This window comes from Mercenaria mercenaria, chromosome 4 (genome assembly GCF_021730395.1).
Source record: "Mercenaria mercenaria strain notata chromosome 4, MADL_Memer_1, whole genome shotgun sequence".
Lineage (NCBI taxonomy): Eukaryota > Metazoa > Mollusca > Bivalvia > Venerida > Veneridae > Mercenaria > Mercenaria mercenaria.
This window is the reverse complement of record NC_069364.1, coordinates 28,012,387-28,040,234: the sequence shown is the minus strand read 5'-3', so window position 1 is coordinate 28,040,234 and position 27,848 is coordinate 28,012,387. Positions and strand designations below refer to the sequence as shown.

General features: G+C 36.3%; 2 protein-coding genes across 2 annotated transcripts in view; both read left to right on the top strand.

The window, feature by feature from the left end:
- The window catches only part of LOC123551314 (phosphatidylinositol phosphatase PTPRQ-like), an 89,659-nt gene extending 89,065 nt beyond the window's left edge, over nt 1-594 (top strand). Inside the window, exon 17 of the mRNA XM_053542103.1 lies at nt 355-594. Within this exon, the coding sequence (XP_053398078.1) occupies nt 355-568 (214 nt within the window). The 3' untranslated portion in view covers nt 569-594. The remainder of the gene's footprint in view (nt 1-354) is intronic.
- Nucleotides 595-1,103: 509 nt separating this feature from the next.
- The window catches only part of LOC128546050 (receptor-type tyrosine-protein phosphatase beta-like), a 44,909-nt gene continuing 18,164 nt past the window's right edge, over nt 1,104-27,848 (top strand). Inside the window, exons 1-5 of the mRNA XM_053542102.1 lie at nt 1,104-1,130; nt 13,548-13,650; nt 15,727-15,806; nt 25,421-25,555; nt 27,053-27,178. Of these exons, the coding sequence (XP_053398077.1) occupies nt 1,104-1,130; nt 13,548-13,650; nt 15,727-15,806; nt 25,421-25,555; nt 27,053-27,178 (471 nt within the window). The remainder of the gene's footprint in view (nt 1,131-13,547; nt 13,651-15,726; nt 15,807-25,420; nt 25,556-27,052; nt 27,179-27,848) is intronic.

The window sequence follows — 27,848 nt, the reverse complement described above, 5'->3', positions numbered from 1 at the left end:
TGGAATGGCTCAAATAACTTTTGAAGGTGTCTGAACTATTATTTTTATGAACCAGCATTAATATTTGCTACACACATAGTTTTAAATTACTGTATGTCAAACTGTACTTTCTTTCATTTTAAGAAAAATAATTATTGGTTTAAACTTCTTTCAGAAATTTGCACTTGGAGTATGAAACTATTTAAGATATTCTTTCCCGTCGCATTATTAAGTCCTTTCGTAGATGTACATGTAGTGTTGACCATACATAGCATGTAGGTATAGCATGTTAAAAAGAAAAAATAGGTTCAGATGTAAAATTTTTTTTAGAGAAGGTTTTATGTCAAGTCTTGTTATTTTTCCATATGATTTCAGAGTAGCGGCATATGCTTGCACAAAGCGGACAGGGACTCTGCTGTGTACTATCTCCAGTCCTTTAGGACCTTTTGCCACACAAGCTACACCACCACCACCACCAAGAGGATCATCCCAGACTACAACGATTATTATACTGTCTATTATCCTGTTCCTGTCTATATGTGTTGCATGTTTTATCTTCCTTTGGTATAAGGAAGTCATTGATCCGTAAGCAAGCACTACTTTTTATTGTAATCCTTTTTCGTAAATAAAGTAATTATTATTATTTTTATTTTGCCCCTGGCATCTACTGATACAGGAGGCATATAGTGATTGTCCTGTCTGTTCGTGCGTTCGTTCGTCTGTCCGTATGAGGTTAACCAAATGGGACCGTTTCGTCTAGCATCAATACCCCTAACTAGAATGACTTGATACTAATGCAGATGTAACCTGTGACCATTCTTCAACTTCAGACATCACCTTGCCTCAGTTTGACCTTGACCTTGAACTTGACCGCGTTTTGGACTTAGGTTGCTTTGTATCGACATGGATGCCACCGGGGACATCAAGCGTTTATTGAACGCAGCTACTTGTTATTATTATTATTATTTTTATTATTTAAGGAGGCATAAACTGTATGAGTATTTTTACATTCATGCATTCCCGGGGCTTGGGAGTGCATGAAACTATGGTAAAATGGTTGATAAATACACAAAACTTGTATGTGATCTATAAAAAGAAAACATTCAGGTTTATTTGAAGATATAATGGATATTGCTGTGGCAATTGTCAATGTATATTACATTTAAGTAAAGAAAGTAATTTTATGCCCCCAAGAAGCTTTATAAAACTGGCATCATTTATCTCATTAGGATGATGTGGAGATCACAAAAAGCAGGTCACTATGTCCAAATTCCAGGCTACACTCGGAGGTCAAAGGTCAAATAGCTCTCGTTATCTGATAAGCTGCTTGGAAGGTTTTCCTAAAGCTGGCATCTGTTATTTACTGCATCAACACAATGTACAAAGCAGACAAATTGAATGCAGGCCACCAGATCCAAGGTCAAGGTCATACTTAAAGGTCAAAATTGTTGAAAGAATTGAATTCCATGCAGAACTAAGAACTTCAAAAATCCTTTAAAAAGCCCCTGGGGTGAAAAGAGGCCCCGTCCTGGGGGTCCCAAGTTAACATAGAATTGTATAGCAAAAAACTTTGAAAATCTTCTTATCTGAAATCGCAAGACCTAGGCCTTTGATGTTTGGTATGAAGCATTGCCTTGTGGTCCTCTACCAAGATTTTCAAAATAAGCCCCTGCGGTGAAAAGAGGCCCTGCCTTGGGGGGTCTTAAGTTTTACATAGACTTATATAGGAACAACCTTTGAAAATCTTCTGGCCTGAAACTGCAAGGCCTAGGCTTTTGATATTTAGTATGTTTCATTGCCTTGTGATCCTGTACCAAAATTTTTCAAATTACGCCCCTGGGGTGAAAAGAGGCTCTGCCCAGGGGGTCCCAAATTTGATATAGACTTATATTGGAAAATAAAAAAAGTTTAAGGCCTAGGCTTTTGATATTTGGTTTGTAGCATTGCCAAGTGGATCTCTAACAAGATTGTTCAAATTATGCCCCTAGGGTGAAGAGACTCCATCCTGTCACTTGTTATATGAGTTAAATAGAAATAAATACTTCAAAAATTATCAGATCATTTTTCCTAGACTGTTAAATTATAATTACCTGATGACCCCAAGTGATTAGGAGTAACTTGACTGTGACCTTGACCTACTGTCTAACTCTTTATGCCCCCGAAGGGAGGCATATTAGTTTTCAAGTGTCCGTCCGTTCGTTCGTTAGTTTGTTTGTCATAACGTTAACTTTTTGCATGAAGGCACTTTACTGGGGAATCACTGCACCCAGAACTTCAACTTCACATGCTGATAGTACTTATTGAGTACTTAACCCCTACTGACTTTGGGGTCACCAGGCCAAAGGTCAAAGTGCTGCGATGGCATTTGTCACCATTAGTGACACGAGGGGTGAATGGGAGAGTTCTAAGTGCATATAAATAAAGAAGCTCTTAGAACTCTTTCGCATTCACCCCTCAGACAGCTCTTGTTTGTTTTTAGCTCACCTGTCACAAAGTGACAAGGTGAGCTTTTGTGATCGCGCGGTGTCCGTCGTCCGTAGTCCGTCCGTTCGTCCGTCCGTCCGTCCGTAAACTTTTGCTTGTGACCACGCTAGAGGTCACATTTTTCATGGGATCTTTATGAAAGTTGGTCAAGTTCGAAACTGGGTCACGTGCCTTCAAAAACTAGGTCAGTAGGTCTAAAAATAGAAAAACCTTGTGACGTCGCTAGAGGCCATAATTTTCAATGGATCTTCATGAAAATTGGTCAGAATGTTCATCTTGATGATATCTAGATCAAGTTCGAAACTGGGTCACATGCGATCAAAAACTAGGTCAGTAGGTCTAAAAATAGAAAAACCTTGTGACCTCTCTAGAGGCCATATATTTTACAAGATCTTCATGAAAATTGGTCAAATAATGAAAAAACGTTGTGACCTCTCTAGAGGCCATATTTTTCATGGGATCTGTATGAAAGTTGGTCTGAATGTTCATCTTGATGATATCTAGGTCAAGTTCGAAACTGGGTCACGTGCCGTCAAAAACTAGGTCAGTAGATCTAAAAATAGAAAAACCTTGTGACCTTTCTAGAGGCCATATATTTCACAAGATCTTCATGAAAATTGGTCAGAACGTTCACCTTGATGATATCTAGGTCAAGTTCGAAACTGGGTCACGTACCTTCAAAAACTAGGTCAGTAGGTCAAATAATAGAAAAACCTTGTGACCTCTCTAAAGGCCATATTTTTCATGGGATCTGTGTGAAAGTTGGTCTGAATGTTCATCTTGATGATATCTAGGTCAAGTTCGAAACTGGGTCACGTGCGGTCAAAAACTAGGTCAGTAGGTCTAAAAATAGAAAAACCTTGTGACCTCTCTAGAGGCCATATATTTCATGAAATCTTCATGAAAATTTGTCAGAATGTTCACCTTGATGATATCTAGGTCAAGTTCAAAAGTGGGTCACGTGCCATCAAAAACTAAGTCAGTAGGTCAAATAATAGAAAAACCTTGTAACCTCTCTAAAGGCCATATTTTTCAATGGATCTTCATGAAAGTTGGTCTGAATGTTCATCTTGATGATATCTAGGTCAAATTCGAAACAGGGTCATGTGCGGTCAAAAACTAGGTCAGTAGGTCTAAAAATAGAAAAACCTTGTGACCTCTCTAGAGGCCATACTTGTGAATGGATCTCCATAAAAATTGGTCAGAATGTTCACCTTGATGATATCTAAGTCAATTTCGAAAGTGGGTCACGTGCCATCAAAAAGTAGGACAGAAGGTCAAATAATGAAAAAACGTTGTGACCTCTCTAGAGGCCATATTTTTCATGGGATCTGTATGAAAGTTGGTCTGAATGTTTATCTTGATGATATCTAGGTCAAGTTTGAAACTGGGTCAACTGCGATCAAAAACTAGGTCAGTAGGTCTTGAAATAGAAAAACCTTGTGACCTCTCCAGAGGCCATACCCTTGAATGGATCTTCATGAAATTGGTCAGAATGTTCACCTTGATGATATCTAGGTCAAGTTTGAAACTGGGTCACGTGCCTTAAAAAACTAGGTCAATAGGTCAAATAATAGAAAAACCTTGTGACCTCTCTAGAGACCATATTTTTCAATGGATCTTCATGAAAATTGGTCAGAATTTTTATCTTTATAATATCTAGGTCAAGTTCAAAACTGGGTCACATGAGCTCAAAAACTAGGTCACTATTTCAAATAATAGAAAAAACGACGTCATACTCAAAACTGGATCATGTGGGAAGAGGTGAGCGATTCAGGACCATCATGGTCCTCTTGTTTTAAGATACAGCCTTGAAATTTGGATGACATGTATAGTTTTGCACACCAATCTTAAAACCGACTTTCAGTGACCATGAATTTGACCTACTGACCTACTTTTTAATATTTTATCGTCAGTTTGCCATTTGAAACGTGGCTCATATTACTCAGGTGAGGGATTCAGGGTCATCACGACCCTCTTGTTTAGAAAATTATACCTCATAGTGATGTGTCTTTTTAGTCATAGGAATTTTTGGGTTAGCTACTCTGTGTAAGCTGTTGTCTCATTAGAGGGAAAAATTCTTAACTCTTTCTTACATTGAAGCTGAAGTGCTGTGCTTTTTATTAGCTCACCTGTCACATAGTGAAAAGGTGAGCTTTTATGATTGCCCTTCATTCATCGTCCACAAGTTCTTGAGAACGCGATAGAGACCACAGTTTGCAATCGATTTTAATCAAACTTGCATACAACTTATATTGGCATAATATCTCAGTTCCTGTCGAAAACTGGCCATATCCCATTATGGGTTCTAGAGTTATGGCCAAAAATTTGCTATTTTGGCTTGTGAACATGATAGAGACCATATTTTGCAATCGATTTTAATTAAACTTCCACACAACTTGTACAGGCATTATATGTTGGGTTTTTTTTTTTTGAAAACTGGCCAAATCCCATCATGGGTTCCAGAATTATCACCCCTTAAATGGCCAAAATTGGCTATTTTGGCTTTGGCAGCCATATAGAGACTTCATTAATTTTATGGTTTGATTTGATTTGAAACAAAATAGATCATGGATTGCATGATGAATATTTCAAATCCAATCATAAGTTCCAGAGTTACGACCCCTGATTGACCCCTGAAAGAGCCAAAATTTGCTAATTTTTACCTTGTGAACACGATAGGAGTGACATTTTAAATTTGATTTTAACCACACTTACACACAACTTAAGTCACAATAGATCTTGGTTTCTTTTGAAAACCGGCTAGATTCCAAAATGGATTCTAGAGTTACTGCCCCTGAAATAGGCAAAATTTTCAGTTCTGGCCCTTTAAGCCATATAGAGGTTTCATTTATGTTTTGATTTGATACAAACTTGCACAGTATGTTTGTCTTGATGATCTCTAAGAAAAGTTCGTAACTGGGTCATATGGGGTAAAAAATTAGGTCACAAGGTCAAATCAATGGAAAAGCTTGTTAACACCCTAGAGGCCACATTTATGACCCTTTTTCAGAAATTGGAAAAAATGTTTATTTTGATATTCCAAGGGCCAATTTTAAACAGTGGGATTAAGGATATGACACTCTTGTTTTGGGATTAATCTTGTATTTTTCATTTTCATTTTTTTGACAAGGGTTTTTTTTTTATTTTAAGCCTCTGGGGCCCTAAAAACAAAATGGTGGTGAAAAATTAGTGGGTTTTGGAGTGTTTTTACGCCTTTAAGAAAACGAAAAACAAGTTCGCTTTTTGGCCCCCTCCCAAATTTGGTCTTTCCATGTTCCATCCCCCCGAAAATTCACGACCAACCCGCTCAAAAAGTTTTGATATAAATTTTATGAAACCCTTTAAAGAGTCCCCTTTTTTTATGAAATGAACTATCATTCATTTTTTTCATCTGGTCCACCCCCCCATTTCCAAATTAGGCCCCCAAATAGTCAAAAATAACAAACTCCCCCCTTGTGACATGCCAGGAAAAAAATTTTTTTGATTGATTTCATAAACCTTCCAGGAGTCTAATCTGATAAAACTTTTGAACCTCTATTTTTTTTTGGTCCACCCCTATTTCCAGAGTTATGTCCCCAAATTCGGAAATACCAATTTTTCACATTGTGATGCACCCAGCTCAAAAGAATTTTAAAAAGAATTTATTACCCTTGCATGAATCTTTTTTTATGGGAGAATTAGGGACCTTCTATTTTTCACTGGTTTTCCCCCTTTTCCCCGGTTATGGCCCCCGAAATAGTCAAAAATGCACTTGTGAAACCCTTACTCAAAAAATTTTTCATAAAATTGATTAAACCTTTCATAGTTTGAAGAATGAAATTGTGCACCTATATTTTTTGACAGCCTCCTTTAAAAAAGTATAAAAACACATTTTTAATTTTAAAACCCTTTGCTCAAAAAAAGATATTAAATGGGTGAATACTGCCTGCTTTATCGATAAAACCTTTATAAATTTTTGGTTACTTCCCCCCTTTTTAAAATTATGGCCCCGAAAGTCTAAATGCAAATTTTCCCTAATATTTTTGCCTAACTCAAAAAGTATTTTTATAATTCATGAAAATCTTTAACTTTATCAATGTGATTACACCTTTTCTCTTTTTTGGGAATATTAAGAATTACTGAGTTTGGCCCCTTTAAATGCCCAAAAATGGATTTTTGTTTGTGACGCCAAAGCTCAAAAAAATATATGGCCCAGAATAATGATTCCTTTTTATGAAATGTTTTTTGAGCCAAACCCCCTTAGCATACACTGCAAATATTTGAATTATTGCACCTTATTGTGACAAATGTACCACTGAGACACACCCTGTTCCTACAGACACATTCTAGTTCAAAATTTATTTATCCATATGAAAAAAATGGATAGCCATTAATATATTTCAGTATTACATCTATATCTAAAGTATTTCCAAAATAAAATAATTTTTGTAATTGTTAGGCTGCATATCAATGAAACAGTAAAATTTCGTACAGGGTCTTTAATCGGAATACTGTGAAATCATTAATATTTGAGGAGGATAAATTTTCTTGAATTTTATGCTTGTGTCATTCCTCAAAATTAAATCTCAACACATATAATTTTAATCTACATGAATTGAAATGCTGATTTTTATATCACCATCACCGTCCAAAATGGCTATTTTAGGGGATAAAAAAACATCTAAATGTATCTTACAGTACTTTACGGTAATTTTTGATCAGAATTTGCAAGAAGGTTTACCATAACAAAAGAGAATTAATTACTTGCTTTCCAAGGTGATTAGTGCACTTACAAAAGTTGATGGTTAGTGCTTTTGTCTAAACAGAGCACTTGAGAGTATTCTAATGGTCATATATAATACAAGGCCCAAGGTAATCAAAGTAAGTTTGAGGTCCAGTCTGAAAATTCTGTCATTTGATTGGTTGTTTACTAGCACCATTTTGAAATTTACCAATGTCAGGACTGCATTCTGAAACTGGTTCCCAAACTCAGTTTAAAAGCTTTAGACCCAGTCCATAATTATATGGGAATTCATTTTCTTTTTTTAAAGAAATATATTTAAATTGTTGAAAAGAAGTCAGTGTTGAATGCAAAGGTATATACATAATTTATGAAAATACATTTGTTAGAAATATTAAAGTTCTCATGTGGATAATTATAGTTTTTTCTAGCCTAGCAAATTGAGACTCCTCTGTATTGGAATAAATGCACAGATTACCAACCGCATATTGTCTGACCATAACAGTAAGTAATTTTAGCCAGAGAAACTTTATTTTCCTCCTGTTCAACATTTACACAGTTATTCCAGCCTGCAGTCTTTTTGAGTAGAAATGTTATCTTAACAAATGGGTTAAGTATTAAACTATACTTTTATTGTGTCAGTCACACTACACCATATAGCATTAATGGACGCCGAACAAATAGAAAAGTTGCGACAGAAAGTTATCCGGTAACGAAATGCATCTGCCGCTGCTGCTCGGTGCTCTCACTATTGGTGTATTGGGGCACATAAAACGCACAGTGACCGCAAGAGAAACACACATATATCGGACAAACAACTTCAATTAACGGATTCACTGTAACTAGAACGGAATTGTACCACGTAAAACGAAAGCACAACGCATGAGAACTGACAAAACATTCCTTCTCCAGTTTATCGACCGTTGAACGTACGTTACATCTGTTGCATGTCCAATAGTAGTCTGGCCGTGAATCAGGACCACCGGACAAGAACGGATGCGAACAGGACAAGACCAGATATGAACCAGACAAGTACAGAATAGAGAAGGCATAAGTAACGAACAAAATCGAACAAACATATCAGCTACCGTACATCTAACAGACAAGTTTGTCTAGTGATGTACATTCTAAATTTTGAACATGCTCAAAACCTTCCACTAGATGGAACGAACATCGCTAGACAAGGAGCGCAGGCGCCGCATGATAAACAGAAAAGAAAGGCCTGCGAATGGACACGAACATGTTGAAGATTTTGTTATACGTTGGACGTCCGTGAACACTATACAGTGTAATATGACTGAGACTTATGTTTGATCCGCATATTGTATTAGAATAGAATAGTACTGTGAAATAAGACTATAGAAAAACATTTTTCTTAAAGAGGACCATGCAGCATTTGTCAGAATTTCCTATCAGAAGGAACTACAGATATCACAGAGCCCAAAAGCTGGCTAAATAACGAAAGAGATAATTTTTATTTGTATCTATTTTTTTTACGCTATGCTCAGGGAGTTTTTCTGACGCTCGATGTCGTCGGCAAAAAAATCTGTCGTCCTGGCTTTGCTGTGTATGGCGATAGAGGCTGTATTTTCAACTGATCTTCATGAAATTTGGTCAGACTGATAACTTTGATGAAATCTAGGCTGACTTTGAAAATGGGTCATCTGAGGTCAAAAATTTGGTCACTAGGTCAAAACAAGAAAAAACCTTGTGTATGCAATAGAGGCTGTATTTTTCAATTGATCCTCATGAATTTTGGTCAGAATGATTTACCTTGATGAAATCTACAGAGTTTCGCAAAATGGTCATCTGAGTCAAAAACTAGGTCACTAGGGTCCAAATCAAGGAAAACCTTGGTATGCGATAGAGGCTGTATTGTTTTTTGTGATCCCCCCCCCCTCACCCATGATGGTGGGGGCATATAGATTTTGGTCTTTGTCTGTCCGTCCATTTCCGTCCGAAGTTCGTGACGCGCCTAGCTTGAAAATATTTGATATAAATTGATGAAACCTTGCATGAGTCTTTATCTTGATATAACGTTGCGCACCTCCTATTTTTTTCTGGCCCTCCCCCTATTTTCGAGTTATGCCCCGAAATAATCAAAAAGGCACATTTTCCCACTTGTGACGTGCCTAGCTCAAAATGTAATCGATATAAATGATGACACCTTGCGGAGTCTTTATCATGAATGAACTATGCGCATCTCCTATTTTTCATCTGCTCGCCCCCTGTTTTCTGATTATGTCCCCTGAATACGCAAAAATGCTCATTTTTCACATGTGACCGCGCCTAGCTCTAAAGTAATTTATATACATTGAGGAAAACCTTGCATTAGTTCTTATCATGATATGCAATGTGCACCACCTATGTTGTCTGGCTCCTCCCCCGATTTTCTGAGTTATGACCCTGAAATAGTCAAAAATGCTCATTTATCACTTGTGACGCGCCTAGCTCAAAAAGTTATTTAAATAAAGTTGATGAAACCAGGCAATGAGTCTTTAATCATGATATGAACTTCACACATCCTTCTATTCTTGGTCTTGGCTCCGCCCCCCTACTTCAAGTTATGGCCCCTGAAATAGTCAAAAATGCACATTTTCACCCTTGGACAAGGCCTAGCTCATAAAAGTGTTTGATATAGATTCAGGAAGCCTTGCATGAGTCTTTATCAATGATATGAACTTGTGCACCTCTCTATTTTTCATTTGGTCCCCGTACCCTATTTCAGAGTTATGGGGCCCCTGAAATAGCAAAATCTCACATTTTTCACCTTGTGATGCACCTAGTTCATAAAGTATTTAATTATAAATGATTGAAAACTTGCAAAGTCTTTTATCATATATAAACTTGCTCACCTCCTATTTTTGGTCTGGCGCCGCCCCCTAATTTCAGAGTTATGGCCCGCTGAAATTGTCAAAAATGCACATTTTCACCTTGTTACATTAGCTAGCTCAAAAAGTGTTTGAGATAGATCATGAAGCCGTGCATGAACTTTAATCATGATATGAACTTGTGCTACCTCCTAGTTTCATTTTGGTCCGTACCTAGTTTCAGAGTTTATGGCCCTGAAATAGTCCCAAAAATGCACATTATTCACCTAGTGATGCACCTAGTTCAAAAAAGTATTTAATATAAATGATTGAAACTTGCATAAGTCTTTATCATGATATAAACTTTGGCACACCTCTTATTTTTTGGGCTGGCCCCTCCCCTATTTTAATAGTTGCTGCCCCTGAAGTAGTAAAAAAAAAATGCACATTTTCACCTAAGTAGGTTCTAGCTCAAAAAGTGTTGTGATTAAATTTATGAACCTTTGCCTTGGATCTTTATTCATGATGTGTCCTGCACATCTTGGCATTCTTCCCTGAGAATTCTTAGCATTTATACAAATTATGGCTCTTGAAATAGCCAAAATTAGGTGGATTTTTTTGTTTGTGATGCTCATACATTCAAAAGTATGTGGCCTTAGAATAATGATTCCTTTTCTTAAAAATTGTGTGGTTGGAGCGATACCCATTAAGACTGCAAAACAGGTGAATTATTTGTCTCTTATTTGTGACAAATGTAACAGTGGGGGCAATCCCGTGTCCTACAGACACATTCTAGTTCCAAGTGAGATTCATGATATTGTCAAAAGATTACCCTTCATGAAATCTAGACTGAATTCGAAAATGGGTCATCTTGGTCAGAAACTAGGTCCACTAGGTTGAATCAAGGAAAAAACCTTGTGTAATGTGATAGAGGCTGTATTTTTCAATTGATCGTCATGAATTTTGTCAAATGTATTACCTGATGAAATCTAGCAGAGGTCGATAATGGGTCATCTGGGGTCGTCATAAACTAAGGCACTAGTCAAATCAATGAAAAGCCTTGTAGCATAGAGGCTGTATTTTTCAATTGATATTCATGAAAATTGTCAGAATGATTACCTGGATTAAATCTAGACAGAGTTCGAATAATGGGTCATTTTAGTCAAAAACTAGGCCACTAGTCAAATAAAAGGAAAAACCTTGTTTTGTGATAGAGCTGTATTTTTCAATTGATTTTCGTGAATGTTGTCAGAATGATAACCTTCATGAAAATATCTAGGTCAGTTTTGAAATGGGTTCATCTGGATCAAAAACTAGTCACTAGGTCCACATCGGTGAAAAACCTTGTGTAATGCGATAGAGGCTGTATTTTTCAATTGATCTTCATGAATTGAGATCAGATTGAGTGCCATGATAAATATAGGTCAAGTTTGAATATGGAATTATCTGGGTGAAAAACTAGGTCACTAGTCAAATCAAAGAAAAGCCTTATGTAATGCATAGAGGCGTATTTTTTCAACGTGATTTTATGGTCAGAACAATTGCCTTGATAAATCTAGTTGAGTTTGAATGTAGAATCATCCGGGGTATCAAAAACTAGGTTCCACTAGTCAAATCATAGAAAAAACAATGTGTTATTCAATGGAGGTGTATATTTTTCAGTTGAACTTTATGAAATTTGGGTCTGAATGGGAGTCCTTGATGAAATGTAGGTGGAGTTCGAATAATGGGTCCATCTTTGGTCAAAAAACTAGGTCACTAGGTCAATCAAAGAATAACTTTGTGTATCCATAGAGGCTGTATTTTTCAACATGATATTCATGAAATTGGTCAAATGACTGCCTTATGAAATTCTAGTGGAGTTTGAATATGGGTCATCTAGGTCAAAATCTAGGTCAGTATGTCATATCAAAGAAAATAAGTGTTTATAACTTAAGAGACCACATTTTTGGTTCAATCGTATTGAAAATTGGCCAGACTATTTGTTTCTATAAATCACGAGGTCAAACATGTTTACACTGTTTATGGTCACCAGTGGTTTTTCTCATGTGAGCGGCCGAGGGTCCAGCTTGGCCACCTTGCCCGCTTGTTGTAATTTGGGGCCCATTTATAATTTTAATTAAGCTGTTTTTAAATAGATATGTTGTCAAATGCACATGGTGCCATTTTTTAGCCCCCATAAATATAACCTATTACAATGATGATAGAAATTGTAATTCTTTAATATTATATATTATTATTATTATTATTATATTATTACCGGTATACCAGATTAATAAAAGCCCGCCCCGTTTAGCTCAGTAGGTAAGAGCGTTGTTCTACGGATCGCGGGTCAGGAGCTGATTCCTCGGGCGGGTCGTAATGTTCTCCGTGACTATTTGATAAACAACATTGTGTCCGGAAATCATTAGTCCTCCACCTCTGGTTCATGTGGGGCAGTGGCAGCACTTGCGGAGAACAGTTGTATTTGCACAGAATCAAGGAACACTAGAGTTAGGTAGTAAACTGCCCGCCGTTACATGACTGAAATACTGTTGAAAAACGGCGTTAAACCAAAAACAAACAAACAAAACCAGATTAATATAGTGTCTTTTTCATAATAAACACTTTCAAAGGTGCTTTACATAACGGTCTTCATGAAGTGGAGGAAGTATTGATGAAGGGTTTTGTAATGTGAAAGATGACATCATCGGTTAATTGCTTTGTGTCACCTGAAGATTCCTGCTTATGGGCCTCTATTGGTGACTGGTAAAGGTCACTGACTTCAGGTCTCTTTGGGTTTTAAATGTTGCTTAGTGTAGAACTGTTCATGTGGAGGAGCCATCTAGATGGCCTACGGAAGATCTGCTGTTCTTTGTAGCTGCCTTAGGTAACCCATGCCTGAAAGAATGTACGGAGGAGCATGTGAGATCTTCAACTGCCGCCAAAAGCTGGAAAAGTTAACCTTTAGCCTGCTCTTGGCAAGTAATTCGTACAGGCTGATCATGGTCTGCACTTGTCTCCTACCAGTATTCAGTCGGTAAATTTTCGTTGGTCACCCCTTCAAATACTAAATGGTATTGCCCGTGTTAAATGATGGACCAGAAATTTAGCAGTCTAAAGGTTAACCTTATGACTTGAATTGTGTCCATATGACTAAATACACGCCTGTAAACATCAGAGCTACCTCGTTAAGAGGTATATGGTAAATCCTCTGGTCACAATGGCCTGGGGGGGGGGGGTTCCATAGTTCACCGCTAATTCAGCTTGCTGGTAAACTTTGCCATGACCACAAATCAAGAATAAATTAGCAAACTTTAAGTTCTCTGTAAAGTTTAATCAAGTCTACATCGCTTACCATTCCTAGATATGATGACACTCACCTTTGTTGATGTTCTTTTATTGCGACATGTACTAGCTCGGAAGTTGAGACAGAGCAATTTACCATATACCTCAGAAAGAGGTAGCTCGATCTGTTGTTTACCAGGCTTGATATACTCAACAACAACAAAACAAAACTTAACAGTGCTTATTTCCACCTATCATTTACATAGTATGATGTATATTTTTAGGACATCAACAAGATAGGGCAAAGGATTTCAGATACATCCAGCACTGAAGCTTCCAGACTGGAATCTAACACACCTAAAAACAGATGGGTCAATATTCTACCTTGTAAGTAACCATCTTGATCAGTTCTCGAAGTTACAGTATGTCACCCTCTTCTCAGTGTCCGATATTTGAATACCTAACTGATTCAGTCAGGTTATGAAGTGCACAGACTGTGAACTTATTTAATTTCGTGGGCATGAAATTTTGTGGTTTGGTTCCAAACGGTTGTTTTATGGGGATTTGATTGTAGGGATAACGCATGTTTTTTCGTGTTATAACATCTGCAGAATCCCAAAGGATTTGTTTGTGCCTGAACCCAGTAGGTTGAGGGTGCCAAGGTAACCATGTGGGATTCTGAAAATGTTATGACACAAAATGAATATGCACTAACGCTATTCTAGCATAAAACACGTAGATCCTAACAAATGAATATATTGTCCCTCAGTGTCATTCAATTTCCTTGAAATGCACAGTGGCTTACGAAGATCGGTGGTTCTACCCAGGTGCCCGCTCGTGATGAAATAATGCACGGAGGGGCACCTGGGGTCTTCCTCCACCATAAAAGCTGGAAAGTCACCATATGACCTATAATTGTGTTGGTGCGACGTTAAACCCAACAAAATAAATAAATAAAATTGAAATGCACTGGGAATCATGGTGACATCATTCCTTCTGAATTATTCATTTCGGGGGACGTAATACATTTTATGCTTTGCTAAGGAACAAACATATATACAAAGGTTTTTTAACTGCACATGAGTGTGAGAATCTCTCTGTTAATACATGTTTTCTCTCCTGTTAAAACACACCCGTGAAAAGTGGCAAGAGCTGCAGTTTTATGCTAGAATTTTAGTTAAACGTTAAAGATAAATTAATAAATTTTAACTTATATCAAAGTACATTGCATGGTGAATCTTGTTTATTTGGAAAATTGATATTGTTACAGTTTTTATCATGTTTTGCACTATTTTTGGTTTGAATGTCTTCAGTTTATAAATGAAAATTCTTCTTACAGTTAAAAAAGAGTAAAATGTGAATACTAGGCCAATACGACATGTACTGATATTTGTAAATTTTGGAAAATGGTTAAAGTTTGAAAACATTCAATGATCATTTGTATTGAAGTAGTGTAGTATATCACAGTGAATATAATTTTTTGTGGTTACAGGAAACATGATTATTTTAAAGGGGCTATGATTTGTGGATTTCAAATATTAACCCTTACCATACTAAACTTGTCCATCTTTCAGTTTGGACAGTACCATTAACTGTTAAAAGGGGATACTTACCAAAAAGATGCTGGCTGAATGGCGAACAGTGCAGATCATGATCAGACTGCACAGATGTGCAGGTTGATTATGATCTACACTGGTTGCAAAGGCAGAATCAGTCGTGTCCAGCATGATAAGGGTTAAAGAAAAACTGATGGGGAAATTCGCTTATATGTTCAGGCTCAGTTTTGTGGAAAATCAGTCGTTCATTGAATTTTAGAATGATTTTAAATTATGTAAGTTTGAAGAATTTTCGTCATTTTATTTGCATTGTTTTCTTTTGTTTGATGGTTTATGCACATTATTTGTGATGTTGTTTTGTTTTGTTTTGTTTTGTTATGTGAGCACAGGAGTTTCAGACTTGCAAGGTCAATATGTCAGTTTTGTACTGCATCCATAAATTTGCTTTCTGTTTGAAAAAAAAAATTAATGCTTCAAGATTGGGACTGTTCACTATATATGTAGGATGCTACCAGATACTGAAATACTGAAAGTACAGGATGCTTTTGAGGGCTATTTGTAACTCAATGGTGATATTTTTATATTATCAGCATAACAATTTTGCAACTATTTAAGTTTCCAAATATTCGGTACTCACAAATATTTGCTAATTTCAAAAGTGCAAAATAATTTCTGTGTTTACAGCAATGCCCATACAAACGTTCAACACTAGAATTTTTAGATTTCCTTAGACTATGCTTGATTATTCAGATGTTTGGAAAATGTATTTTCTTTTATGGAAAAAGTACTTCAAGAAGGAATTTTAGAATGTTAACTCCTGTTGGAAATATTTTCCTTGCAAAGACAAAGCAGATGTGTTCACAAAGTTATATTTTCATTTTATCCTAACTTGATTTACTAACTAAAGTTGACCATAGTCGGGTAAAGCTGCAACAGATAGATGATGATGACCCAACATCAGACTATATAAATGCTAATTATATGCCTGTAAGTTTATAGCAAATGATTTTAGTTATGCTTGCTTCTGGCATTGGATTTTGCTATATATTTATATGTATGCCCTGTATATGGATTAGTATAATATATGACAGTGATAGGATTTTGGCTACAGGGGATCGAATGCATTTGATATGATATCACTAAGTTTTTTGTTAACAGTGAATATAGGGTTTGAATCTTATTAGCTCACCTGTCACAAAGTGACAAGGTGAGCTTTTGTGATTGCGCGGTGTCCGTCGTCCGTCCGTCCGTAAACTTTTGCTTGTGACCACTCTAGAGGTCACATTTTTCATGGGATCTTTATGAAAGTTGGTCAGAATGTTCATCTTGATGATATCTAGGTCAAGTTCGAAACTGGGTCACGTGCCTTCAAAAACTAGGTCAGTAGGTCTAAAAATAGAAAAACCTTGTGACCTCTCTAGAGGCCATATATTTCACAATTTCTTCATGAAAATTGGTCAGAATGTTCACCTTGATGACATCTAGGTCAAGTTCAAAACTGGGTCACATGCCATCAAAAACTAGGTCAGTAGGTCTAAAAATAGAAAAACCTTGTGACCTCTCTAGAGGCCATATATTTCATAAGATCTTCATGAAAATTGGTCAGAACGTTCACCTTGATGATATCTAGGTCAAGTTTGAAAGTGGGTCACGTGCCATCAAAATCTAGGTCAGTAGGTCAAATAATAGAAAAACCTTGTGACCTCTCTAAAGGCCATATTTTACATGGGATCTGTATGAAAGTTCGTCTGAATGTTCATCTTGATGATATCTAGGTCAAGTTCGAAACTGGGTCACGTGCGGTCAAAAACTAGGTCAGTAGGTCTAAAAATAGAAAAACCTTGTGACCTCTCTAGAGGCCAAATATTTCATGAGATCTTCATGAAAACTGGTCAGAATGTTCATCTTGATGATATCTAGGTCAAGTTCGAAAGTGGGTCACATGCCTTCAAAAACTAGGTCAGTAGGTCAAATAATAGAAAAACCTTGTGACCTCTCTAGAGGCCATATTTTTCATGAGATCTGTATGAAAGTTGGTCTGAATGTTCATCTCGATGATGTCTAGGTGAAGTTTGAAAGTGGGTCACCTGCCTTCAAAAACTAGGTCAGTAGGTCAAATAATAGAAAAACCTTGTGACCTCTCTAAAGGCCATATTTTTCATGGGATCTGTATGAAAGTTGGTCTGAATGTTCATCTTGATGATATCTAGGTCAAGTTGGAAACAGGGTCATGTGGGGTCAAAAACTAGGTCAGTAGGTCTAAAATAGAAAAACCTTGTGACCTCTCTAGAGGCCATACTTGTGAATGGATCTCCATAAAGATTGGTCAGAATGTTCACCTTGATGATATCTAGGTCAAGATTGAAACTGGGTCACGTGCCTTAAAAAACTAGGTCAGTAGGGCAAATAATAAAAAAACCTTGTGACCTCTCTAGAGGCCATATTTTTCATGGGATCTGTATGAAAGTTGGTCTGAATGTTCATCTTGATGATATCTAGGTCAAGTTTGAAACTGGGTCAACTGCGGTCAAAAACTAGGTCAGTAGGTCTAAAATTATTAAAATCTTTTGACCTCTCTAGAGGCCATATTTTTCAATGGATCTTCATGAAAATTGATCTGAATGTTCACCTTGATGATATCTAGGTCAGTTTCGAAACTGGGTCACGTGCGGTCAAAAACTAGGCCAGTAGGTATAAAAATAGAAAAAGCTTGTGACCTCTCTAGAGGCCATATTTCTCATGAGATTTTCATGAAAATTAGTGAGAATGTTCACCTTGATGATATCTAGATAAAGTTCAAAACAGGGTCACATACCTTCAAAAACTAGGTCAATAGGTCAAATAATAGAAAAACCTTGTGACCTCTCTAGAGACCATATTTTTCAATGGATCTTCATGAAAATTGGTCAGAATTTTTATCTTGATAATATCTAGGTCAAGTTCAAAACTGGGTCACATGAGCTCAAAAACTAGGTCACTATGTCAAATAATAGAAAAAACGACGTCATACTCAAAACTGGGTCATGTGGGAAGAGGTGAGCGATTCAGGACCATCATGGTCCTCTTGTTTTTTATGTTGCTTTGGAAGCTCTTTGATGCCAACATGAAAAATGTCATATATTTTTTTACACAATGATTTCAGTTTTTTTGAGGGGCTCATAGATGAAACTGTGTTATTTCCTATTGCTTCCCTGGTCCAGAGGTTATAAAACTAAAATTGGAAACCAGACTATGACTACATCCGTTTGATTGGTCAGTTTCAAGATTGAGCTCAAAGTTAACCAATCAAATGCTGGAGGTTTTTAGACTGGTCATCTGTCTTATAACTTTTCACCTATGTAGTTTTGGGTTTGTTGAAGATTAGTAACCCACTAATATAAGATTTGAACTAAAGTTCTTATCACATACACTGTAGCCATTATTCTTTTACTGATGTTTAGCATTTACTAACTAATAGAGTTAATTAACAGTGTAAACATTCTATATTGTATGATTTGTGGACAAAAATCAGATATTAGTGCTATCATGGTCATTCTTTCATAGGAGTTGATTTTGGCAACTACTTCTTGTTGGCAGATTTTTCTGCAACTGCAGTACTGAATGCTTTCTAACTCCACACAAGTTATTAGCATCATGAAATCACCTCACTGAATAGGTTCTGTAATTCTGTCTGCATTTTTAGCTCACCTGTCACATAGTGACAAGGTGAGCTTTTGTGATCACCCTTCGTCCGTCGTCAGTCCGTCCGTGCGTGCGTCCGTCAACAATTTCTTGTGTGCACGATAGTGGTTTCATTTATGATTTTATTTTAACCAAACTTGCACACAACTTGTATCACCATAAGATCACGGTTCCTTTCTTGAACTGGCCAGATCCCTTTATGGGTTCCAGAGTTATGGCCCCTGAAAGGGCCAAAATTAGCTATTTTGACATTGTCTGCACAATAGCAGCTTTATTTATGATTTGATTTTTACCAAACTGGCACACAACTTGTATCACCATAAGATCTTGGTTCCTGTCTTGAACTGGCCAGATTCCATCATGGGTTCCAGAGTTATGGCCCCTGAAAATGCCAAAATTAGCTATTTTGACCTTGTCTGCACAATAGCAGCTTCATTTATAATTTTATTTTAACCAAACTTGCACACAACTTGCATAAGATCTCGATTCCTGTCTTGAACTGGCGAGATTCCATTATGGGTTCCAGAGTTATGGCCCCTGAAAGGGCCAAAATTAGCTATTTTGACCTTGTCTGCACAATAGCAGCTTCATTTATGATTTGAATTTAATCAAACTTGCACAAAACTTGTGTCACCATAAGATCTCGGTTCCTTTCTTGAATCGGCTAGATCCCATAATGGGTTCCAGAGTTATGGCCCCTGAAAGGGCCAAAATTAGCTATTTTGCCCTTGTCTGCACAATAGCAGATTCATTTATGATTTGATTTTAACCAAAGTTGCATACAACTTGTATCACCACAAGATCTTGCTTCCTTTCTTCAGCTGGCCAGATTCCTTCATGGGTTCCAGCGTTATGACCCCTTAAAAGTCCAAAATTGGCTATTTTGGCTTTTGCAGCCATATAGAGACTTCATTTATGGTTTTATTTGATACAAACATCCAAAATATCTTCAACAACAATAAATCTTGGATTCCATGACAAATCAGATCCAATCGTAGGTTCCAGAGTTATTTTATATCTGATTACCTGCCCTGATTGTAATCAAAATGGATTTATATCAGCATACATGCCATATCTCCCGCCGGGAGCCTTTTTCTCCCATATTTTCAGTATATCTCCCGGTCTCCCGCCGAGACATGAAAACCTCCCGTAAAAAAATAAATTCAGAAAAAAAGTTCTCTGTCGAAAAATCGTATCTCGGACCCAATGTAGACCTTTAGAAAATACTTGAAATTCAATATCGAGTTACCCGGAAATACTCTTCAGACATAATTTTGACAGTTGTCTGTAATCCCTAGCTTGTTTATCGAGAGATACACGCCTGAGGCATTAATTATCTTTCCACCTATACTGTCACCATCTGCAAACAATTAACCATTTAATCTTACCCGTAGGCATAAACATGTGCATTCGAGATTTTAGACTGATTCAATTACATCAAAGTCGCTGATCTGTAGTTTTTAAAACAATATGTAAACCAGTCTTAAAATAACGTCATTTTACCGCCACCTGCCAAAGTGTACTTTCGTTTTCGCTGACCTCAATATTTATCGAGCCATCAGAAGATGAGACAGGTTAGTGCTAACACCAAGTTCATGCTTCTCAATTTAAATACTTGCACAGCATGCAAAATATCAACCATGATTTAACAAAAATTGGCGAGTTAATGTCAGACCACACAGAATTTCGGACAAACATGAATTCGGATAAGTGAATTTTATGAAATAAAGTGCAATTAATACTGCCCAAAGAATTGACTACCACTCCTTTGTGATATTGTCATGTTGCAATAATTAACGGGAAAAGAATTCCCAGTTTAAATACATGTAGTTTTAATCTAAATATGGACAATCAAGCAATAGATCAAACGACTTTCATTTTTATTTCAACAATTCCTGAAAAGAAATGACTGCCCTTAAAGGACTGTTTAGACATGATATGTCTACAATCTTTTGAGTATTGTATGCTTAAACATGTCAAAAAGATCACTCTCCAGATGCAGAAGCATCAACACAAAGTTCCTTGTTCAATCTTTCATGGAATTCTGAATTCCTTGGATTGATTAAAGTGTTGTAAGTAATAATAATGCATTCTTTACACAACTGTTGGCTCCACTCATCAATTCAATATAGAAAACTTGATGATTTTTTCATGAAAACGGCCATTTAGCGCATAAAAATGAGCGAATAAAAGTCTCCCTTATTTTTACCCAAATCTCCCTTAAAAAAGCCCTGTTGAGGCAAATGTCCCTTATTGACCGTCTGAAAATATGGCATGTATGTATCAGTAAGAACTTATAGGACTTATTTGAAATTTCATCATTGTTATTAGTTTGACTGAGACAATCAGGGTAGATAACTATGATCAGATTTTATGTCAAATTACCTCCCTTTATTTCAAATTAAAATGGGTATACCTCCATAACTAATGAAGATACTGATCTGAAATTTCATTTATGTCAACAGATTTATTTGGCAGATCCTTCTTTTGTTCACTTACAATATTTATTTTTTTTAATTACTTCCCTTTTACGTTACTATAAATAGCTTATTGTTAGTAACTTTTTTATTATTGGCCGTAGGGAAAAACCGAGACCACTTTTCTGTGGTACAACATGGATGGTACCTCCAATTTTTAGGTGTATTTTGACATATCTATACCTTGTAAGAATTTTTTTTCTTTTTGGTTAAATTTCTTTGCTTTGTTGTTCCTGTCCTTTGGACTTAGATATTTTTTCTGAGGACCTTCTTGTCCTCAAGTGCAATGATAACAGGTGAGCGATATAGGGCCATCATGGCCCTCTTGTTTACAAAGTAATGTGCCTTTTCAGCTCATCTGAGTACAAAATGCACATGATGAGCTTTGAGGATCACTAGAGTCTGTCTGTCTTTCATTCCTTCTACGTACACAGCTGGTTTGAATACACCCTAGCATCTATATGTTTTAAGCACTCTTTCTTGAACTTGGTCACAGTGCACAGCATATATGGTTAAAAGTTTGATAATGAGCTGGATCCAGAACCGGTTGTTTAGAGTTATGTGCTCATGATTTTAAAGAGCTAACTCATTGTAGTTCGTTTCGTGCCCTGTTTTACTATTAAGCATCAAAATAGTCAAGTGCACGGTCTCCTCTGACAGCTGTTGCAATATGCATGTGATCTGTATCAAGTTTAACTCTTGGTAAGGTCAGATTAGTTATAGAGCAGTAATTTGCTCTTAATTCAGCAATAATTGTTTTATAACTGAAAGGGCTATAACTTCCATATCATACTACATACATAAACTTGATAAATGAGCAGCGCCGTGGGAAAACCAACATAGTAGCTTTGCGGCCAGCATGGATCCAGACCAGCCAGCGCATCTGCGATGTCTGGTCAGGATCCATGCTGTTCGCTAACGGTTTCTCTAATTGCTTTAGGCTTTGAAAAGGAACAGCATGGATCCCGACCAGACTGTGCAGATGCAGATGCTGGATCCATGCTGGTCGCAAAGCCACTATATTGGTTTTCCCATGGCGCGGCTCAAATACTGTTGAACTGCAATATCTTGAACTTGCTTATTTCAAAATTCTGGTTATCTCAAAGAGTGACAAAGACATTAAGTGGTATTGCTTGCAGCAATGCTTGCTTGGTGATAGCTCAAGCTTAGAAGATGGTGTGTAGTGCTTATGATATCTTTATACAGCTTCTTCATATGATTGGTAAAAGTAGGGTTGCTAGTCATGCCGTGTGCTGCAGTAATAATTGTCAATCCTCTCTTATTTTCCTTGCAATTTATTAATCATTAGTGACTGACATGTAGCTGCAGTTAATCATTGTCAGTGGTCAACATATCCCTGTAATTTAAGTCATGTCAGTGACCCACATGTACCTGCAGTTTAATCATTGCCAGTGACCCAGCTACAGTATAATCATTGTCAGTGACTCACATATTGCTGCAGTTAATCATTGGCAGTGACCCACATATTCATTCATTGTCAATGGCCAATATATTGCTGCAGTTTAATCATTGTCAGTGACCCACATATTGCTGCAGTTTATTCATTGTCAGGGACTCACATATTGCTGGAGTTTAATAAATGTCAGTGGCCCACATATTGCTGTAGTTTGATCGTTGTCAGTGGCCCACATATTGCTGCTGTTTTATCATTGTCAGTGGCTCATATGTCACTGCAATTTTATCTTAGTCAGTGACCCACATACCACTGTAGTTTAATCATTGTCAGTGATCCAGATGTAACTGCAATGTTATCATTGTCAGTGGCCCACATATTGCTGCAGTTTATTCATTGTCAGTGGCCAACATATTGCTGCTGTTTAATCATTGTCAGTGGCCCACAGTCATGTTATTGCAGTTTAATCATTGTCAGTGGCCCACATATTGCTGCCGTTTAATTATTATCAGTGGCCCACATACTGGTGTAGTTTAAAAGGAACCATTGTCACTGACCCACATTTTTGTACAGTTTAGTAATGATCATTGTCACTGGCCTACATAATGCTTCATTTTAATCATTGTCAGTGGCTTACCTATTTCTGCAATTCAGATAATAGCCTGTTTGATTAACACATTACTTACACAACCGAAAACATGTAAATATATATGTGAAAAAAAAAGAAATATGAGGACCTTTTTAGGTGCCCCCCCCCCCCCCCCAAATGGCGACATACAATAACTGGATTGTCTGTCTGTCTGTCTGTCTGCTAGTATGTCCCCTTAGTTTCTGATCAGTAAATGAAGAACACTTCGAGCAGGAACCTGAATCTTGCTTGATAGGTTGATCAGAAGGTTTGTAGGTCAAAGGTCATGGTCATGGTAACCTTGAGCTGCAAATCAGTTTCTGGTTGATAGTTTTCTGGTTTTGTCAGTTTTTAAGGTCAGAAGGTCAGACTGTGATGGAGTGACCTGTGCAGTTATACAATACAGTTAGTAATATATCTCCATGTTTAGGTGTAAGGGTACAATGTTGTCAGCAATAAAGACAGTTTTTACATATTTTGTGTCAATCTTACTGCCCTAATTTGATCATGCTTTTGTGTCAAAGCCTGCTTTGGGGGCATCTTATGTCTATGACATTGACAGTTTTTGCTTTTGACTGCACAATTAAAAACATGTTTTATAACAAAATAATAAAATTGCCCATTATAATATAACTGAAACTGGATTCCAAGTCATGTTTTTGATTCATCAGTTTATTTTAATGGAATGAAAATATGATACCAAATCAAACTATTAATTATGATTCAGAATGAATCGCGTGAGTACTGGCATGCCTAGAATATTGACGAAACTCTTCCACAGTATATTTAACAAGCTTACTGCATCTCTAAGCAAGGATTTAATAGTATATATTGAACGGAAAGGAAAAGCAGCTGCCATTATTTTGAAAATCAAAAAAAATGACAAGAACAAGGTAGAGATTCACTAAATCATGATTTGGAATCTAGATTCCATTTTGGGTAAATTTATTGCACCCCTGTGGAAGCTTTCCATGAAACAGTCATTCCAGTCAAGGTATAATGATAGATTATTGCAATTGTTCATGACTAGATTGTATGAACCTAGTGTCTACTGTCCATAGTTAAATCATCTACCAGGTAGGGGTCATGGGTTCAAGCCTCACTGGGGTCATGACCATGACTTCTCATATTACACCAGTACTGGTTTTTCCAGGAAGCTGACTCGAGAGTGGTTCCAATAAACTTGAAGCTTTCATCACAATCGAGCGAAATAAATTAGTAAAAACTAAACTAAATTATCTACCAATATTTTTGATATCTGCGCTAACAAGTTTCAGTCTAAATAAAATCATTTTATTAACAATTATCCAAATTGTTTGACATACTGAGTGTGTTTTGAAACAGACACATTACATACAAACCTGTCCAGCAATTCGGACCCCATTCTTTCAGTCATGTGTAAAGTGTGCAGAAAAATTTAAGAAATAATGGAAAAGACTTGTATATTATAATACATAATATTTAAAGATTTCGTCAACTTTTGCAGTAGTATCACAGTAGTATTTTTGCATGCGAGACAGGATTTTCATGTGTTTTTGGCGATGCATAGAAAAGTGCTCTTACACCTCAGGGTGTAAGATGGCTTACATGTTGTAATTTATGCATGAATGTGTAGATATATACACAACTATAGTGAATCAGTGCTTAAAAGGATAGCTTTTATTTTATTTTATTTCTTTCATTATTTAAAGAATACAGTATGCAAGAAAAAAAATCTATTCGTGGTTGTAGGTATTAGTTGAAGTGTCTGGTTTTCGAGTAATTTTTTGAAGTAACGTGGTTCCTTTTGATGTAACTCTGCAGAGCCTCGTTACCACCTTAACAGTTACCTTTATTCCATATATTTCTATCTGCACTTTCAACCAGTAATAGGTTCTATATGCATCAGTACCCGTTCCAGCCATATAAACAGTAATTGTAGTAGTCAAAATAAGCCCTAGTAGTCACCTTAAAAAATACACTGGTAATTGCATGTTAATAGTCAACTTTTATCTACTGGTCTGTAATAAATTTCTCTAATACTCTCTTCTTTACTTATTTATTTCAAACTAGGCTAAGCTAACATTTATTTTGTTTTGCTATGTTTTAAAGTTACTAACATAGAAATGACTCAGTTGTCCTTTTGAAAGTCTAGGATGGGAAATGTTGTAAAAGAACATTTTTGTTGGCTATATCTTAACAGTATAATATTATACTGATATTTTAACATATTGATTATTATACTTATATATGCAGACAATTATACATTCATATTAATATATATTAACATGCTGTAGCATAATCTATGTAGCATTAAATCAGACTTTTATGACAAAGTTTAATTTTCTTGCTTTTTTTTCATGGAGCATTTAAAGCTGTATAGATTGTAATTCATGAGCTTATAAACTGTTCAATATTGCAGGGATTTAACAACCAGCGTGAGTACATCGCTACCCAGGGTCCGTTGCCGGGGACGATAGATGATTTTTGGAGAATGGTATGGGAGAATGGTGTAATGGTGATAGTGATGCTGACACAGTGTAAAGAAGGCAACCGGGTCAGTCTCATCATTTTATTGTAATCCTTAGGAAGTTTTTGGAACATTTTTAGCTCTTATATTTGGAGAATGGGTAGATTTAATGCACTCTCCCTTTGGTATCAGTGTCCAGATTGGGAAGAGTTTTATGTAAGCTGATATTTTGGTAACCACCAGTTGGAATAAATTAAACTTTACACGCTTTTTCAGTGTAATGTGTAAAGTCTCCATATCTCTGTTTTGCTTTTTGATAGAGTTATGCCCCTTTCTGGACTATAAATTATGTAAAAAAAAAAAGTATAGTAAGCTTGTATTTCATTTAGCATCATAGTCAAAAAGTTTGATGAGTTTTATATATGAATTATTACCCCTTTGGTACTTGTTTATGTCTTTAATTTTTTCTGACAACACTTTTCATTCTTGCATACCGGACAGGGATTTCCGGTATTTTTACTGGTGCTTTAAGGTAGCAGGGTACACTTCGAATTTCGGCCCCCGTCATTATTTGTAATAATTAGAAACTTCGTGATTTTGGATGTCTGTAAATTAAGGTGAGAGATAATGATTGTTATCTTTATAAAATTCTGTATTCTTGTATGAGAGTCCTGATCTTGCCATTGATTAAAAGCGCAAAACATGCTCGCAATTTATAAAATGGCCACCCTGAATCTGCATATTAGGGAAGTGCAGTATTGTGACTCGCTACATGTAAGCCTGGTCATGCCCAAATTTTTCGAATCTAAGTGTACCCTGCTACCTTAAAAAATCCATCTTACACCCCGGGGTGTAAGATGACTCTCGTGCTGTAAATGACATATTACGAACTACATTGAAGATTTATGTAGTAATTTATATATAATTTCATAAAACGGAATATAAATCAAATACCTTGACAGCTCCTCTTTGTTCCTGATAGTATATTTCTTGATTCAAAAAATGTTATTTTATCAAAAAATTGTAATGTTACTCTGTAACTGATAAAACAAAACCGGAACTAAGCTTTGCCATTTGTCTTTGAAACGTTATGACATCTTTCCTGTTTAAGGACATTGGTTTCCCACGCTTTGTTTAAATACGCTACTATATAAGAAATAGTTCTAAAAAGGAACACTTTCGATTGATTTTATTTTTACAAGTATTTCTTGAATATGGTATGCAAGAAAAAGATTCGATCACTGGCTGTAGGTGCATATAGGATCTGCACCTACAACTAGTGAAAGAATCTTATAATACTGTGATTTACTGTGAAATCATTATAATTAGTTGGGGACTAATTTTCATGGATGTTTTGGTTGCATCACTCCACAAAATTTTATTTCAATGAACATATAAAAACTCCCATATTTTCATTCCTTTTGTCATCAAAATCCACAGAAATAAAGCTGTTTTGGTCAAAACTACCAGTAAGAAATTTCATGAACAAAATTAATATTTTTTTGTTGGTATGAAATTTCTAAGGTTTGTAGTAGTTTGATAATTGTCACACCTCAGTTGATAAATTTTTGTTATTGTTAACAGGTGAAATGTGAGAAATACTGGCCGGATGAGTTGAGAGAACCAAAACAGTATGGTGAGGTTGTTGTAAACCCTATATCCATATCAACTCTTGACAAGTACAATATCTCCATATTTGATGTGTCTGTGGTAAGTTCAGTTGTGTTTGTATATATTTATCAGAAAAAGAAGACCAGTCACAAAATTCTAACACTTGATTGGTTGTTTCTGAGCACAGATTTGAAATCAGCCAATCATAAAGCTGCATACTAAGACCGGTCTCCATAACCTTGGACCCAAAGGAAATGTAACGTTTTGAGAATATTCTGATTTAGTTTGGGATTTCACTCTGTAAGGACAGAGTTATTGCCCTTGAATTAGTCAAACATATGCATTAAAGGCCTAAAAGTTTGTGTTGCATATATCTGACCTGAAGTCATGAAATGTTTTAGGATGTTGTTCGGCATGTGAAGTTGAGTGTTTTATTTAGGATGTGTACCACTTCCCCCTTCTAGCACCCATACCCACTCTTCATACCTCCCAAAACAATTGGGAAAATGTTCTGTTCCTTTCTTGATGTTTTGTGGTATCAATATCCTCTATATCACACCCTCAACTCGATATAAAATTTATTCAGTCATGCTTTATCTGCAAGTAACATTACCAAACAGTGAAAGGAAGAGGAGGTATTAGTGTCTTATCGACGCTTGTCTAGTTTGTATATACATTGTACTTTTTCAAACTTTTTCCTGGCACAGTTACTTAGCATCTTAGCAATTGTTGAAAGGAAATCAAAGTAAACAGACAGATGATAAATGGC